This window comes from Lactuca sativa, chromosome 4 (assembly GCF_002870075.4).
Source record: "Lactuca sativa cultivar Salinas chromosome 4, Lsat_Salinas_v11, whole genome shotgun sequence".
NCBI lineage: Eukaryota > Viridiplantae > Streptophyta > Magnoliopsida > Asterales > Asteraceae > Lactuca > Lactuca sativa.
Window position 1 is genome coordinate 238,072,214 of NC_056626.2, and position 15,920 is coordinate 238,088,133.

Genomic DNA, 15,920 nt, shown 5'->3' on the forward strand with positions numbered 1-15,920 from the left:
ATCACAAGAGATTGAGGTACCTCATGGATCAATCAAATCTGAACATGAGGTAGAGGCGATGGTTAGATGTGTTGAAGGATTACGACTGTGAGATCCTTTATCACCCAAGGAAGGCCAACGTAGTGGCCGAAGCCCTGAGCCGCAAGGAAGTAGCGGCCCCAATGAGAGATATTTGTTTGAGGATGATAGTGATTACTCCATTGTTGGAGCAAATCAAAGAGGCGTAGGCCGAGGGCCTCAAGGAGGAGAGGCAGAAGTGTGAGAGGATTGTAGGCCGAGTAGCTTCTTTTACCTACGACAGCCGAGGATTGTTGACTCTTCATGGGAGAGTATGGGTACCGTACAGGGGCGGAGTACGGAAGGTGTTGATGGACGAGGCCCATAAATCTCGATTTTCCATCCATCCAGGGGCAACAAAGATGTATAGGGATCTTCGACCCGCTATTGGTGGCCCTGCATGAAGCGGGATGTCGCCTGGTATGTGGAAAGATGCCTGACCTGCAGGAAGGTTAAGGCACAACACCAGAGGCCTCACGGCAAGATGCAGCCGTTGGACATTCCAGTGAGGAAATGGGAGGATATCACTATGGATTTTATCACTAAGATTCCCAGGACCACACGTGGGGTGGATTCGATTTGGGTTATAGTGGATATGTTGATGAAGAGTGATCATTTTATACCGATCCAGGAGAGCATATCGGTTGAGAAGCTAGCCGATATATGTGCGAGAGGTTGTGGCACGGCATGGAGTGCCGGTAACAGTGGTGTCAGACAGAGATGTCCGTTTTACTTCCAGATTCAGGAAGCGGTTTCATGACGAGATGGGTACTCGTCTCCATTTCAGCACCACTTTCCACCCTCAGACGAATGGGCAGAGCGAGAGGACGATTCAGACTCTTGAGGACATGCTCCAGGCATGCGTCCTAGATTTCGGTGGCAGTTGGGATACGTATCTTCGATTAGCGGAATTTTCGTATAACAATAGTTATCATGCGAGTAATGGCTGCCCTCCCTTCGAGATGCTTTATGGGAGGAAGTGTAGGAGCCCGATTTGTTGGGGTGAGGTCGGTCAGTGCGTCATTGGGAGCACCGAGGTGGTGCTCAAGACGATAGAGTTGATCTAGCAGGTTCGTAGTAGACTGCAGACTGTGCAGAGTCGGCATAAGAGTTACGCCAACAGGAGGCGTTCAGACTTGGAGTTTCAGGTAGGCAACATAGTCCTCCTAAAGGTGTCACCCTGGAGGGTGTCATCAGGTTTCGAAAGAGGGGCAAGCTGGGCCCCATGTTCATCGGTCCTTTTAGGGTTTTAGCCCGGGTGGGTCGGGTCGCTTATCGGTTTGATCTTCCGGCAGAGCTTAGCCAGATCCACAACACTTTCCATGTTTCCCAGTTGCGGAAGTGTTTGGTGGATGAGTCAACAGTCGTACCCTTAGAGGACATTCAGGTTGATGGCAGCCTGAATTATATTGAGAGAGAGGTTGCGATCTTGGATCGAAAGACGAAGACCTTGAGGAACAAGGTGGTTCAGTTGGTAAAGGTGCAGTGGCAGCACCGGAAGGTATCTGAGTGGACGTGGGAGGCAGAGGAGGAGATGAGGGAGCACTACCTAGAGTTGTTCCCAGATGCAGCAGCAGCAGACTTCGAGGACGATGTCTGAGACTAGTGGGGGAGATTTGTAACGCCCCGTTTCTGGTATGTTATTTAATATTATTATTTATTCAAGTTTCAAGAGGAACTCGACAAGTCAGTAGCCCGAATCGTCGAGTAGAGACAGGATTTCGAGCACGTTTAAGTTGGCGACTCGTCGAGTCCATCAGTCTGAATGAAACCCTAAATCCTCGGGTTTTGCACCCTATTTAAACCATGTTATGAGCCCCAACCTCGTCCCCTTCACCCTCAGAGCATCATTTAGCAAACCCTAACATTTCCTTGAGCATTTTGAGCACTTATTCTGAGAATTAAAGTTTTGGAAGAGAAGAAGGATGCTAGATCCAAGGGAGTAGAAGGAGATCCAAGATCTTGCATCTATTACAGAGTTATTGTGGTAAAATCGGATTCCCTCTGTTTCTATGTTTGATTCTCCATTTTTGAATCACATTTAGACCATTTAATCCATTCCTTAGCTTATTTATGGTAGAGAGATCACATTGGGGTAATTGGCCTTCAGTTCTAGCCATGTTTCAGTCCCTAATTCGTGGAACTAACACCTTTATGGAGCCATTTTGCATGAAAGCCCTAGATCTACTCTTCTAAGTGTCTTTTGAGCCTTTAAATCCCTTTTCATGCATGTATACATGTAAAGTTGGAAACTTTATGTGGTAAACAAGCCTTAGGAACCCATATCTATAAATTATATGCATTGATTTTGAGCAGAATCAATTGTATAGAAGTTGCATGCAACTGACTCGGCGAGTCGTTCTTCAGACTCGGCGATTCGGGTTGCGAGTCCTTGATTTTTCCCCTTTCGAGTATGCTGAGTAGGTAAAGTGAGCCAGAAGTGGACTCAGTGAGTCGGAAGCCAGACTCATTAATGGAGGGACTCGGCGAGTTGTTCATATAACTCGGCGAGTCCTAGTTAGAGTGTTCATGTGATGAAGGAGAACTCGACGAGTTGTTCATACAACTCGGCGAGTTGGATGCAGATTGACTAAGGGTTTGTGTCAAAGAGGAACTCGTCGAGTCTATGCCAAACTCGATGAGTAGTAGCGAGCAGAATTGAGAAATGAGAGTAGGGACTCGACGAGTTGGTCGGCCAACTCGACGAGTCAGGTCAAATGTATGTTGACTTTGATAGGGGTAAAATAGTCATTTACCCTCAGTATAGTTATCTGTATTTGATTGAGTGTACTTATGGAAATTGTAGCCGGGGTGAAACCGGAGCAGCAGCAGACAGATTCCAAAGCAGTTCATTCAGCAGCTAGACTACGAGGTGAGTTTCCATCCAGTAGGAACGGGTCTAAGGCCACAATGACGGCCCGTTTAACTAGCAGTAGTTTCCGGACTTCGGTCCGATGCATTAGTTAGTATGTTTGATGCCTTCATGGCTAAGACAGGATTTAGGTGTTATGTGTTCTGGGCTACGGCCCGATGCATTATGCAGTTTATGTGTTCATGCTAGTTGATATGTTTATGATATGTTATGTTATGCTCAGTCAGTTCTCGAACTTCGGTCCGATGCATGGGACAAGGTCCCAATCAGTTCCGGATTTCGGTCCGATGCAGTTAGTTCCGGACTTTGGTCCGATGCAGGGGACAAGGTCCCAGTCAGTTCCGGACTTCGGTCCGATGCAGTTTCTAGACTTCGGCCCAATGCAGAGGGCAAGGCCCTGGTTAGTTCCGGACTTTGGTCCGATGCAGTTTTCGGACTTCGGTATGATGTAGTGGGCAAGGCCCAGTATGTGTTTACATGTCATTGTATGGTATGTGGTAGTTTGGGATAGCTAACTAAGCTTCGTGCTTAAAGTTTTAGTTTTGGTTTCAGGTACTTCCACAAGTAAAGGGAAGAGCTCGGGATGATGGCATCGTACACACCACAGCTTTAGTTTGTCCTGGGAGTTGATTTAGCCTTTTATTGATACGATTTGATTCAGTCTTGATATAGTTTTCTTCTGATACTTGTTATGGTTTTGAGATATTGACGTACGGGTTTTATTTTTATGGTATTAACCTAATGATTTTAGTAATGATTAAACAAAAATTTTTGGGTCGTATTTTGGGATGTTACATTACGATCCATAATTCTTCTAACGGTATGCCATTTTGCTTCAACTCATTTGCTTTGACATAGAGATCAAAAGTCTGAATTTTGTCTTTGTTGCTGCTATACGTAACCGTAAGAGCATCCCATAGCGGTTTTCTCTGTCGGGAACTCCGTTAAGTTGCTAGCAAGGACCAACTCGATATTTTGGATCAGCCATGAAAAGACGATTTAATCATCTTTTTCCCACTGGTCATCACTGGGTTCTGGTGGGTTTTGGGTGCGATAGTTTAAAAGAGTTTTCGATTCCCCCCCCCCCCCCCCCCCTATGGCAACTCGTATCATCCGAGCCCGTAGAGGGTAGTTTTGGCTAGTAAGATTCAGGCTAATTTTTAGGCTATCAGAGGAATTCGGTTTTGGGTTTTGGGTTTGATTTTGAACTCCATTTTTTAGGAGATTGGCTATTTTGATGGCTAGGTTATTGTTATCTTCTTCTGACATTGCTTCTGGTTCTGGTTGATGATGAGCACAAATGGTTTTTGGATCATAAACACTGCTCTGATACCATGTTAACCATGATGATCAGAGGAATGGAAGAGAAATTAAAATAACTTTATATTTCTTATATGTATGAACAAGCCTACGTACAAAATTATATAGTCTATACAAAAAATAAATAAGGAAAATACAATAAATGGTCATTGAAAGAATAGATGGCAATTAGCTAAGACCACAAAATAAGGCTTGAAAGATGTTGGTCTTGATTTCAAAGGTCAATGGTCTATTTTGGGAAATGATGGAGATTGATCCCAATATTTTAATCAAATATTTCAACAACCGAATATATGTCTCCTTATCAGCTACCTGCTGCCTTTTTTCCTGTAATAAAGTGTTTGAACTTTAATTAAAACTTATAAATCAATGGTTATTTTCAAAGTGTGATGTTACAAGCTGCTTGTTTTGTGAATGTTTAAGGTTATATGTGCTAAATTACAAGACTATTGAGTGAGGAATCTTCACCTATTTAATTTGTTGTGGATTTAATAATTAAATGTTTTGTTTGGCTACTGTATGTTGTCGGTATGTAATGTTATTCGTATATTCAAGCTCTATTGTTAATTAAGCCACATTTATATTTGCTAAAAGAAAGTCAAAAAACCCATTTGTTTTTAAAAAGGTCAAATACATAGCTTCTTAGAATGTTTATCTTCTAGTAAGACTAATAACCAAAGAGCTTCTAGATATCTGGTGTTGTATTCTCTTATTAAGGTTGAAGGTTGAAATCCCATCATAAATATATGGATTTAAGAACTAGTTTAGAAGTAGGTTATATTTGTGGTTAAAAATAAAAAGAAGACAAATAGAACCTCACTTGGTCACATTCCCATACAGCTAAAAGCCTAGTTATTATGTTGGGAACCGGGTTATTTAGTATAACATATACCCGTTTCTTTTTGTTAAACTAGATCATATAGCTTTTCCCTTTATAAATCCTAGTTTTTTCATAGTGTGTCCTGGTTTTTTAAACAACCAGGGTCCTGTTTCGCAACTCCTACTACACATTCATTCAATAGACTAGAAATTGAGCTAGGTTACTTAATCAGTTGGATAAATTTTTGTTGTATTGCAAAGAAGAACGTCTCTCGCTTTTGTATATGAAGCTTCCCGCTAGCCTTTTCCACTAATAAAGGTCTTTATTGTTAAAAAAAGAGTTAATCTTTTAGATTAATCACATGTTAGTAAGTCATATCTACCTAGACAAAAAACATACAAACATAATAAATGCTTACCAATAATATATAATCCATTATTTCAGTATATTTTAGTCTGAAAAGCATGAAGAGCTCGAGCCTATATTATAATATTAAAACACAAAATTACACTGAACAATAACATAATGACATGGATTAGATTTCTTGTAACTATATACTAGTTACTTTTATTGCATAATAGTCCTGCTGATATTGTTGACACTTTCGCACCATAATACCACTTGCCAAAAAGATGACTTTATTAAGCAAGGGTGGTTGGTACATTATTTGAAGCTAATCTATCATGCACTAACAGGATACATATCAAGTGGTAAACGGGGGCCCAGAAGGACCTCAAGTGGCGTTGCTTTGCTTGTGGTCAATCCCGAGCATTCTCGCATATCAATGGGCTCATTTGATGGTTTTTTAAGCACAAAATGTTGAATTAAAGTAGCTAATGTGAAATGCAATGCGTGGAGAGCAAAGAAAACACCAGGACACATTCTTCTACCACTACCAAAAGGAAGCAATTCGAAATGTTTTCCCTTGACATCAATATCTTTATGACTTGTCAAGAATCTTTCTGGCTTAAATTCGTCGGGGTCTGACCATATGTTAGGATCACGATGCATTTTCCAAAGATTATGCAACAAACGTGTGCCTTTGGGGATGTTGTAGCCACTCACAATACAATCCTCCATGGACTCATGTGGAACAGAGAGAGGTCCAGCTGGGTATAAACGTAATGTCTCTTTGATGATGGCATCAAGGTAGACTAAATTCTTCATATCAGACTCCTCTACCGGTCTCTCCCTTCCAACATGTTCATCAATTTCATCTTGGGCAATTTTTAATGCTCTTGGGTTGTTGAGCAACAAAGATAACGCCCATGTTAAAGTGACAGATGTTGTGTCATATCCCGCGATTAGAATTGCCTACAAAATTTAAATATTGCCAATTTAGGTTATACACAACATACTCATAATTTACTTTTTTTTACAAATTATCCTTATAAAGTTATAATGTACTATCTTCAAAACATTTCGATAAACTTTAAGACGTATTAATGAATAAATAATGATAAAGTAATTGTAATATAGATCACGAAAACATTTCCATAAAATTTAAGACGTATTAATGAATAAAGAATGATAAAGTTATAAAGTAATTGTAATATAGATCACGAAAACATTCATAATTTACTTTTTTTTACAACTTATCTGTATAAAGTTATAATGTACTATCTTCAAAAACATTTCCATAAACTTTAAGACGTATTAATGAATAAATAATGATTAAGTAATTGTAATATAGATCACGAAGTTGAAGTTTACCAAACACGAGGCCTTGATTATCGTATTGTGGTCAAAGCCAGCGAAATCCTCTTCCGAGGCACCTTCAAGAACCGAAATTAACACATCCATGAAGACTTGATTACTTTCATGTTGCTTTTTGGATTCTTTTTCTCTCTTGTTCTCCTGCAACCATCCTTCAAAGATGTCGTCCATCTCTTTTGCTGTCTTCTTCATGTCTTTCTCGTATCCCCCCAGGTCGAAACACTTCAAATAGGGAATGAAATCAGACACCACGAATGCGCCCAATAACTCAAAGAATCTCCTTGCCACGTTTTGAAATCGAATCCCTTCTTCATCGTTAGGTGAAAACCTCTTTCCTGAAACAATCCTAACAATAACGTTTAGTATCAAGTTCCCAAACCATTGTTGCATGTCCACCTTGACCATGTCTGAACTTTCACTCTCTTTGTTCTTTACCCAAGCTTCGTACACATCTTTCACAGATTCTCTAACCTCTGAAGCTCGAACATGTCCAAGCATCTCCACTCTTCGCTGAGAGAGAACCTCAAGCATGATGATCTTGCGCACTTGTCGCCAGTAGTCCCCATACGGAGCGAGGCCAAACATGGCGTAGTTATATCCCATGAGTTCTACTGCCATAGACTTCGGTCGACTTGCAAACACCTTATCGTTTGTGGTATAGCACTCTTTAGCTATCTCCCCGCTACTGACCACCAATGCTCGGTGAACACCAAGCTTTATGGTGAAGATAGGGCCATATGTTTCTGCCATGGCACCTAAAACCTTCTGAGGCAGTTCAGATCCCCCTAGAAGGTGCAAATGTCCGATTACAGGCCATGAGCCCTTTGCTTGAGGTGGTTCTCTGTTCTTCGCTTTGTCACATCTCTTACTGTTCAAGATTTGCAGCAGGAAAGTTAGTAGAATAGAAAAAAGGATGGCCGTAAAAGTTGTTGAAAGTAGAAGAGACAACTCCATAGTTTCAGTGTCTAAATAAAATTATCTCAGTGATGATAGAAATACGGTTATATTTTATAGATATTGATTGCCCTTTAAAGTTGTGTGAACTCCGAGAAAGATAATATACGTGGGTACGTAGAAGGTTTTGTCAGACGATATGTTATATAATTATTATCATATATTATCACACAGTTCAAAGATAAGTTGGGATAACAATCTAAGGTCGGATGATTCGCCACGGCTTTAGTTTATTCTAAATAAAAATGTGTGCGATACTAAGTTTGTCGTCGGTGATAAATACTAGATTAACATTCTTAAATCTTTTATGTCAATTTCTATAATGCCACTGCAAAAAATGTTCGTGGTCAGCATTTCTCAGCTGCTGCTCATACTTGTCAATTCATGGATGTGTTAGACTATGGGATGTGGGCAATGGAATTATCATGTTAAATATTATCATCTTATATTTTCTCGCATTTTAACATGTTATAATATAAAGTGAGAGTGATTTTTCAAAGCTGATTTTTAAAGTAAAACCGGTGAATGTTTTATATTTATATGTACAATGTGTAATTTTGCTTGTTGTTCTATGTATGTGAATGTATGTCTTTTGTTTTTCTACTTGTCAGCTACCTACTATCTCAGGGGCGGAGGCACCAAGGGGCTGCCGGGTGTTCTGCCCCCAATGTCTTTTCATTTGTTGCTATATTATTGATAAGAAAAGCCATTCATATAAAATTTAGCCCACATCGGTTAATTAACTTTGTTTGAGCGTTGCCACTCTTTTAAAAAACAATTACTTTATATATGTACAAATAATAAAATGAGTGAGACATGAGAATTATGAGGGCAAACAATTACTTTATATATGTACAAATAATAAAATGAGTGAGACATGAGAATTATGAGGGCAAACAATTACTTTATATATGTACAAATAATAAAATGCGTGAGACATGAGAATTATGAGGGTCCATCCACCCATGTCTATTTTACAACCACCGCCTCACATACATGTTTTATTTAATTGGTTATGAATCAATACCCACACCAAAATACCCATTTGTTTATAAAAAAAAGGTTTCTTAATCTAGGCTTCATCAACGGTTCAACTTTGAAGAGAGTGTGCACCTATTGTTATTCATCGAAATGGTTAAATTTGTTTTTCGGCAACACTGTTTACATCAATTTCAGTTATTTATTTAACTAGGTAACAGATTTTATTTATTGTTATTTGTAATTAATAATTTAATTATGGTTTTAATACTTACAGTTTAATGGATGAATATAATTCGATGTTTTTAGTTAGTTGAAAACCTTTGAAGATTCAGGCTAATGGAGACAAATATCTAATTTTTGTCAATTTTTTTAAAAGAATTTAGACTTATTAATACTTGTATAACATTATATTATAATATATTATTACGATGTGAGTCCCCTTAATCTTAAATCCTGAGTCCGCCTTTGTGCTGTCTTTTTTTCTCTGTAATAAAGTGTTTGGCCTTTAACTAAAACTTATAAGTCAATGTTTAATTTCAAAGTGTGATGTTACAAATTGCATACTTTGTCTATGTTTAATGTTACATGTGCCAAATTATAAAATTATGGAATGAGGAATCTTCAACTGTTTTGGTGTGCATTTAAAACTTCATCTTTTGGTTTGGCAAATGTGTACATCGTGGTTATAGAATGTTATTCGTATATTCAACCTCTTTCATTAATTAAGCCAAAAATGAAGTCAAAAATCACGGTTATTGAAAAATGGGTCATATAGCTTCTATGCCCTGACATTAATTAAGCTACATTTATATTTGCTAAATTAAGTCAAAAAGTCCGGTTGTTTTGGGCCATATAGCTTCTTAGAACGTATCTCTCCAAGTAATTCTACAACTCAGTTGTTTTTTAAGGCCGACTTACCAACACAGCTAAAAGTCCCGCTTATTATGTTGGGAAACAAGTTACTTAAATAGAACATATACCCTAGTTTTTTGTGTTTAACCGAGTCATATATAGTTTTTCACTTTATAAATCCCAGTTCTTTCATATTATGTCCCGGTTTACCAAAAAAATCAGGTTCTATTTGGCGAGTCGTATAATAAATATTTTAAAAAAGATTTGTTAGTTGAATTGATAATAACTTAACTGGTTCGACGGTCCATTCAACTGGTTCAGCTACCAATTTACAACTAGTTGGGTGTGTCTCGGCCTTTGAGTTGTATACATTTTGGATAACCTTAATAATCGAGCTATTCAAATTTCATTGGAAATGAAATGTTATTTTTTTAGCTAAATAAAATCCAATTATTCAAGTCCAATAAATCGGTTCAAATGGTCTTTTTTACCGATTCTATCAGATGGGTTCAACCCGGTTTTGAAGAAACGGTCCGATTCAATCTTATCTAGAACTTAACATAAAACCGATAGCCGTTGAATCGTCTTGTCCCTGGTTCCGGTTAGGTTCAACCGACCGGTTGAACCGATTTTTAAAGCACTCAATATAACGCATTCTTTCAATGGACTAGAAAAAGAGCTAGGATACTTAATTAGTTGGATAAATTGAATTCGTATTCTGAATAAAAATGTCTCTCGCTTCCGTATATCTAGCTTCTGGCTAGCCTATTTACCAATAATTAAAGGTAGTGTTTCTTGTTAAAAAAAGATTGTTCATTTGTTAGATTAATCACATTTTAGTAGGCCATATCTACTGGGTACAAAAAAAACATAATAAAAATTCACCAATGATAATTTATAGTTCTTTTAATATATTTTAGTGTTAAAAATATCAAGAGCATGAGCCTATATATTAAAACACAAATTACGTGACATCAAATTAATTTCATGTAACTATATAGTAATAATTTTATTGCATAATAGTCCTGCTGATATTGTTGACGCTTTCGAACCATAATAAGAATATTGTTCCACCTTTTCTGCCTATTACCTAAATTTGATATCTTTCACATCCACTTTATATAGCTGGCGAGGGCATTATATAGCAGGCGAGGGCAGTTGGAGTGGGGTTGGTACATTATTTGAAGCTGATCTAGTATGCACTAACACGATACATGTCAAGCGATAAACGGGGGGCAGAAGGACCTCAAGTGGCATTGCTTTGCTTGTAGTCAATCCCGAGCATTCTCACATATCAATGGGCTCATTCGATGGCTTTTTAAGCACAAACTGTTGAATTAAAGTAGCTAATGTGAAATGCAATGCGTGGAGAGCAAAGAAGACACCGGGACACATTCTTCTACCACTACCAAAAGGAAGCAATTCGAAATGTTTTCCCTTGACATCAATATCTTTATGAGTTGTCAAGAATCTTTCTGGCTGAAATTCGTTAGGGTCTGACCATAATTTTCCAAAGATTGAGCAACAAATGTGTGCCTTTGGGGATGTTGTAGCCACTCACAATACAATCCTCCATGGACTCATGTGGAACAGATAGAGGTCCAGCTGGGTATAAACAGAATGTCTCTTTGATGATGGCATCAAGGTAGACTAAATTCTTCATGTCTGACTTTTCTACCGGTCTCTCCCTTCCAACTTGTTCATCAATTTCATCTTGGCGAATTTTTAATGCTTGTGGGTTGTTTGTTGGTGATTTTGTATCATCAATGTGTATTTAAGTGTAATTGATTGAATTGTTGACCAAATTCAATCTTGATGTATATTAAACAAGTAAGGAAGGCGCGGAGTGCCCACTTGTTTAAATTTATTCAAGATTCAATATAGACTGTCATTTAGGGACGAAACCCCTAAAAGAACAGGGGTCCGGGGGCAGCGCCCCTGGGAGCGGGGTCCAAGGGGCGGCATCCCTTGGCGGTGTCCATGGGGCAGAGCCCCTGGCTGGGGTCGAGCTGAATTTTCTGTAAATGAACTCGGTTTTTGACTTCATTTTGACCTTTATTAAACAAAAAATTTGTGACTGTTATTGGTTTTGATAGTTGGAGTAGTTTTTGGAAGAAGACTACCTTGACGGTTTTCAGACAAATAAACCACTTAATCTTTTTGGTCATCATTTTTTCTGGGTATAGTAACAATCATGAAATTCATAACATCCATATTTTCAGTTCTTGATCTCAAATCTGAGTCTTATCCGATTAAAGATTGGGAGTACACCCAAATACTTTAATCTGAAAGTGAAACCACAATTCTTAGAATTTCCAAGGCTATTTTATCCCGAATTTCTTATATTGTTGAGCAACAACGACAACGCCCATGTTAAAGTCACAGATGTCGTGTCCAATCCGGCGATTAGAATTGCCTACAAAAATTGAATATTGCCAAACATTCTTGGATTATGTTACACGCAACACGCAACATGCTCATAATTTACTTTTTTACAACTTATCCTTATACTATACTCTCTTTAAAACATTTTGATAAACTTTGAAGACGTATTAATGACCAAATGATGATAAAGTACTTGTGATATAGATCATGAAGTTGAAGTTTACCAAACATGAGGCATTGATTATCGTACTATGGTCAAAGCCAGGGAAATCTTCTTCATAGGCACCTTCAAGAACCGAAATTAACACATCCACGAAGACTTGATTACTTTCATGTTGTTGTTTTGATTCTTTTTCTCTCTTATTCGCCTGCAACAATCCTTCAAAGATGTCGTCTATCTCTTTTGTTGTAATCTTCATGTCTTTCTTGTATCCCCCTAGGTCGAAACACTTCAAATACGGAATAAAAACAGACACCACGAATGCGCCGAACAACTCAAAGAATCTTCGTGCCACGTTTTGAAATCTAATCCCTTCTTCATCAATTAGTGAAAAACTCTTTCCTGAAACAATCCTAACAATAACGTTTAGCATTAAGTTCTTAAACCATTGTTGCATGTCCACCTTGACCATGTCTGAACTTTCACTCTCTTTGTTTTTTACCCATGCTTAAAATACATCTTTCACTGATTCTCTAACCTCTAAAGCTCGAACATGTCCAAGCATCTACACTCTTCGTTGAGAGAGAACCTCAAGCATAATGATCTTGCGCACTTGTCGCCAGTAGTCCCCATACGGAGCAAGGCCAAACATGGCGTAATTATATCCCATGAGTACTACTGCCATAGACTTAGGTCGACTCACAAACACCTTATCGTTTGTGGTATAGAAGTCTTTAGCTATCTCTCCGCTACTGATTACCAATGCTCGGTGGACACCAAGTTTTATTGAAAAGATAGGACCATATATTTCTGCCATGGCACCTAAAACCTTCTGAGGTAGTTCAGATCCCCTAAAAGGTGCAAATGTCCGATTACAGGCCATGAGCCCTTTGCTTCAGGTGGTTTTTTGTTCTTCCCTTTGTTTCATCTCTTTCCATTCAAGATTAGCAATACGAAAGTTAGTACAAGTGTGTGACAACCCGAAATTTTTATTGTATAATTTCCACAGTTAAACATTCCAATATTAGTCAAAGATATTTTAATACATTTTTGGCCGAATTTAAACCCGTTTGGTGCTTTATTTTATTTTTCGTCAAACGATTTAATAAAAAGAAGTGACGTAATTAGTGACGTGTGGCAAACCAAACAACCCGACACATTAGCTAGGTGTTTACAACCAAACAATGGTGTTTGGGCGGTAAACACCCTCTTCCCTCAAGACTCATGCATATAGCATGAGTTTACTCCTTTGACCCTCATTCTTACACTCTCCACTCAAGAACACTAGCTTTTTCTCTCAAGTATCATCACCTTCTTCTTCCAAATCCGCCAAAAATGTAAGTTTTTCTTCCTAGATTCTTTCCTAAAACACTTAATCTAGTGTTTATACTTCTTTTCATCCATGGATTTCCGATTTTTACATAGATCTTCAAAGGATCTTCAAATCACTAAGAACACATTTGGGTTTTTGTGTCCTAAAACACCTCTACAAGCTTCCTATAAGTAAGTGTACTTCTCCTAACTAGTTATTGGCTTAGTATCCATGGATTAAACACCCAAAAACCCCAAGATCATGTGTTTACGGTTTGGGAATCTCCCAAAACCGTAAACACCCCAAAGAGGGGTTTTGGTGCCCCTAAATCCTTCGATAGCATGTTTAATGGACTAGAAACTTGTAGGAATGAGCTTAGAACTACAAAAAACGAAAGGAATGATGTGGCCAAGGGTTTACGGCCGTAAACGCTAGGGTTTACGACCGTAAACTCCCAAGGAATGGTCCAAGGACCGCAAACTCCAAGGGAGTACCCTTTTGAACCCTAATCACTTCTTAAGCCTTTGATTTGACCTTAGAACCTTTCTTTGTGAAGCATGAAGCCTTAAAGCACACAAATACACCACTTCCATGAGTTTACGGCCGTAAACTCATGGGGGAAATGGTCCCTCAACCGTAAACTCACATAGGGTGGGTAATTGAGGAGTAAACTCCATAGTGAGGCCATACACTCCTTAGATGCGACCCTTAGCACTCCTTGCACTTGAAGCAAAGTGTTTTCATGCAGTCGAGGGTCTTTACTTACTTAATTAGTGATTAAATAACTAATTAGATACCATTATGTGCCACTACATGTTACATAGGATCCGTGGGTGTGTTCAAGTCCTCACTTGACACCTAGCATCCTACCCGGCATTCCATCCACTCCACTCACTGCAGGTGAGTTCATACCCCTTAATTAACCTTTCAAATGTTTTTAAACGCTTTATGGGGGGAATACAAGTCGAATCCAACGAATTATAGTATCAATCACCTATGATTTGTAACTTGCAATAAAAAAGGATTTCTATACTTTTAACCGCTTTGCCATCAAAACTGCTTTAAATGTTTATCAAACTCATTTTTCATGTTAAATGGTTATAAAATGTAACGACCCAATCTTTACAACTAAAATTTTTCTTTTAAAACATTACTAAAACCACATTTATAAAAACTGTATTATAAGTCATAACATAATTCATAGTATTAATTTCAAACATAACTTATTATTAGAGTAAAACATACCAGGCTAATTGACTATGGTGTGTGTACTGCAACCTTTCCGAGCTCCTCCTTTGAAAACTGAGTACCAGAAAGCAAAAACTAAAACCATAAGCATGAAGCTTAATGAGCTCCCCCAAACTACCACATACCATACAAACATATAAAGCACATACTGGCCTTGCCCACTACATCGGACCGAAGTCCGGAAACTGCATCGGACCGGAGTCCGGAACTGACCAGGGCCTTGCCCTATGCATCAGACCGAAGTCCGGAAACTGCATCAGACCGAAGTCCGGAACTGAATGGGACCTTGTCCCCTACATCGGACCGAAGTCCGGAACTAACAACATCGGACCGAAGTACGGAACTGTCTGGGTCCTTGTCCCCTGCATCGGACCGAAGTCTGGAACTAACTGTATTGGACCGAAGTCCGGAACTGACTGAACATAGCATGGCATAAACACATCAACTAGCATGAACACATATACTGCATACTACATCGGGCTGTAGCCCGAAACACATAACACATAAATCCTGTTTGAGCCACGAAGGCATCAAACATACTAACTACTGCATCGGACCGAAGTCCGGAAACTACTACTACTAAACGGGCCGGCATTGTGGCCTTAGACCCGTTCCTACTGGAGGGAAACTCACCTGTACTGCTGGAGTTTTTGCTGATACCCTTCTGACTGCTATTAGACACTCTCGAACTACTGCTCCAAAAACTCCCCGATCTACCAATACCAAATATAACACTTAGTCTAACTGTCCTCCAAAAGTCAACTAAGTCCAATCTGGTCAAAGTCAAAGTCCTGGTCAAAGTCAACCTTCTAGGTCAACCCTACTCGCCAAGTCTGCCTACTGACTCGCCTAGTTCATATGCTCAGAATCCTTTCATTCACGACTCGACTCGCTGAGTCAGCCCCTGAGTCGCTGAGTCTACCGATTTCCGAGTCCTGTCCTGACCAACTCACTGAGTCCCCACTCAACTCACTGGTCCGAGTCTTAACTCGAAGGGTTTGGGGTTTCGCGACTTGACTCGCCGAGTCCAAGAACAAACTCGCTGTGTCCAAGGCAATCTTCGACAGACTCGCCGAGTTGTTCAACCAACTCGTCGAGTTCATCTCCATCTTCATACTACTGGCCAAGTCCACTCGAAGGACTCACCGAGTCTATTCAGTCCTTCATATATTCAGAGGCTTTTGAGTCTTGCATCGACTCCAAACTATAGATCCACTCTTCTAAAGCCTATTCCTTACGTAAA

General features: G+C 39.1%; 1 protein-coding gene and 1 pseudogene across 1 annotated transcript; both read right to left on the reverse strand.

The window, feature by feature from the left end:
* Positions 1 to 5,483: 5,483 nt before the first annotated feature.
* LOC111912931 (cytochrome P450 CYP82D47) lies at positions 5,484 to 7,859 on the reverse strand. Its single transcript, XM_023908662.3, has 2 exons — positions 6,783 to 7,859; positions 5,484 to 6,383 (listed from the first exon to the last, which is right to left on the reverse strand). Exons 1-2 carry the CDS (start codon positions 7,737 to 7,739, stop codon positions 5,751 to 5,753), a joined length of 1,590 nt encoding a protein of 529 aa, XP_023764430.1. The 5' UTR covers positions 7,740 to 7,859; the 3' UTR covers positions 5,484 to 5,750.
* A 2,905-nt stretch (positions 7,860 to 10,764) lies between these two features.
* LOC111912906 (demethylepipodophyllotoxin synthase-like) lies at positions 10,765 to 14,106 on the reverse strand (annotated as a pseudogene).
* Positions 14,107 to 15,920: the final 1,814 nt, after the last annotated feature.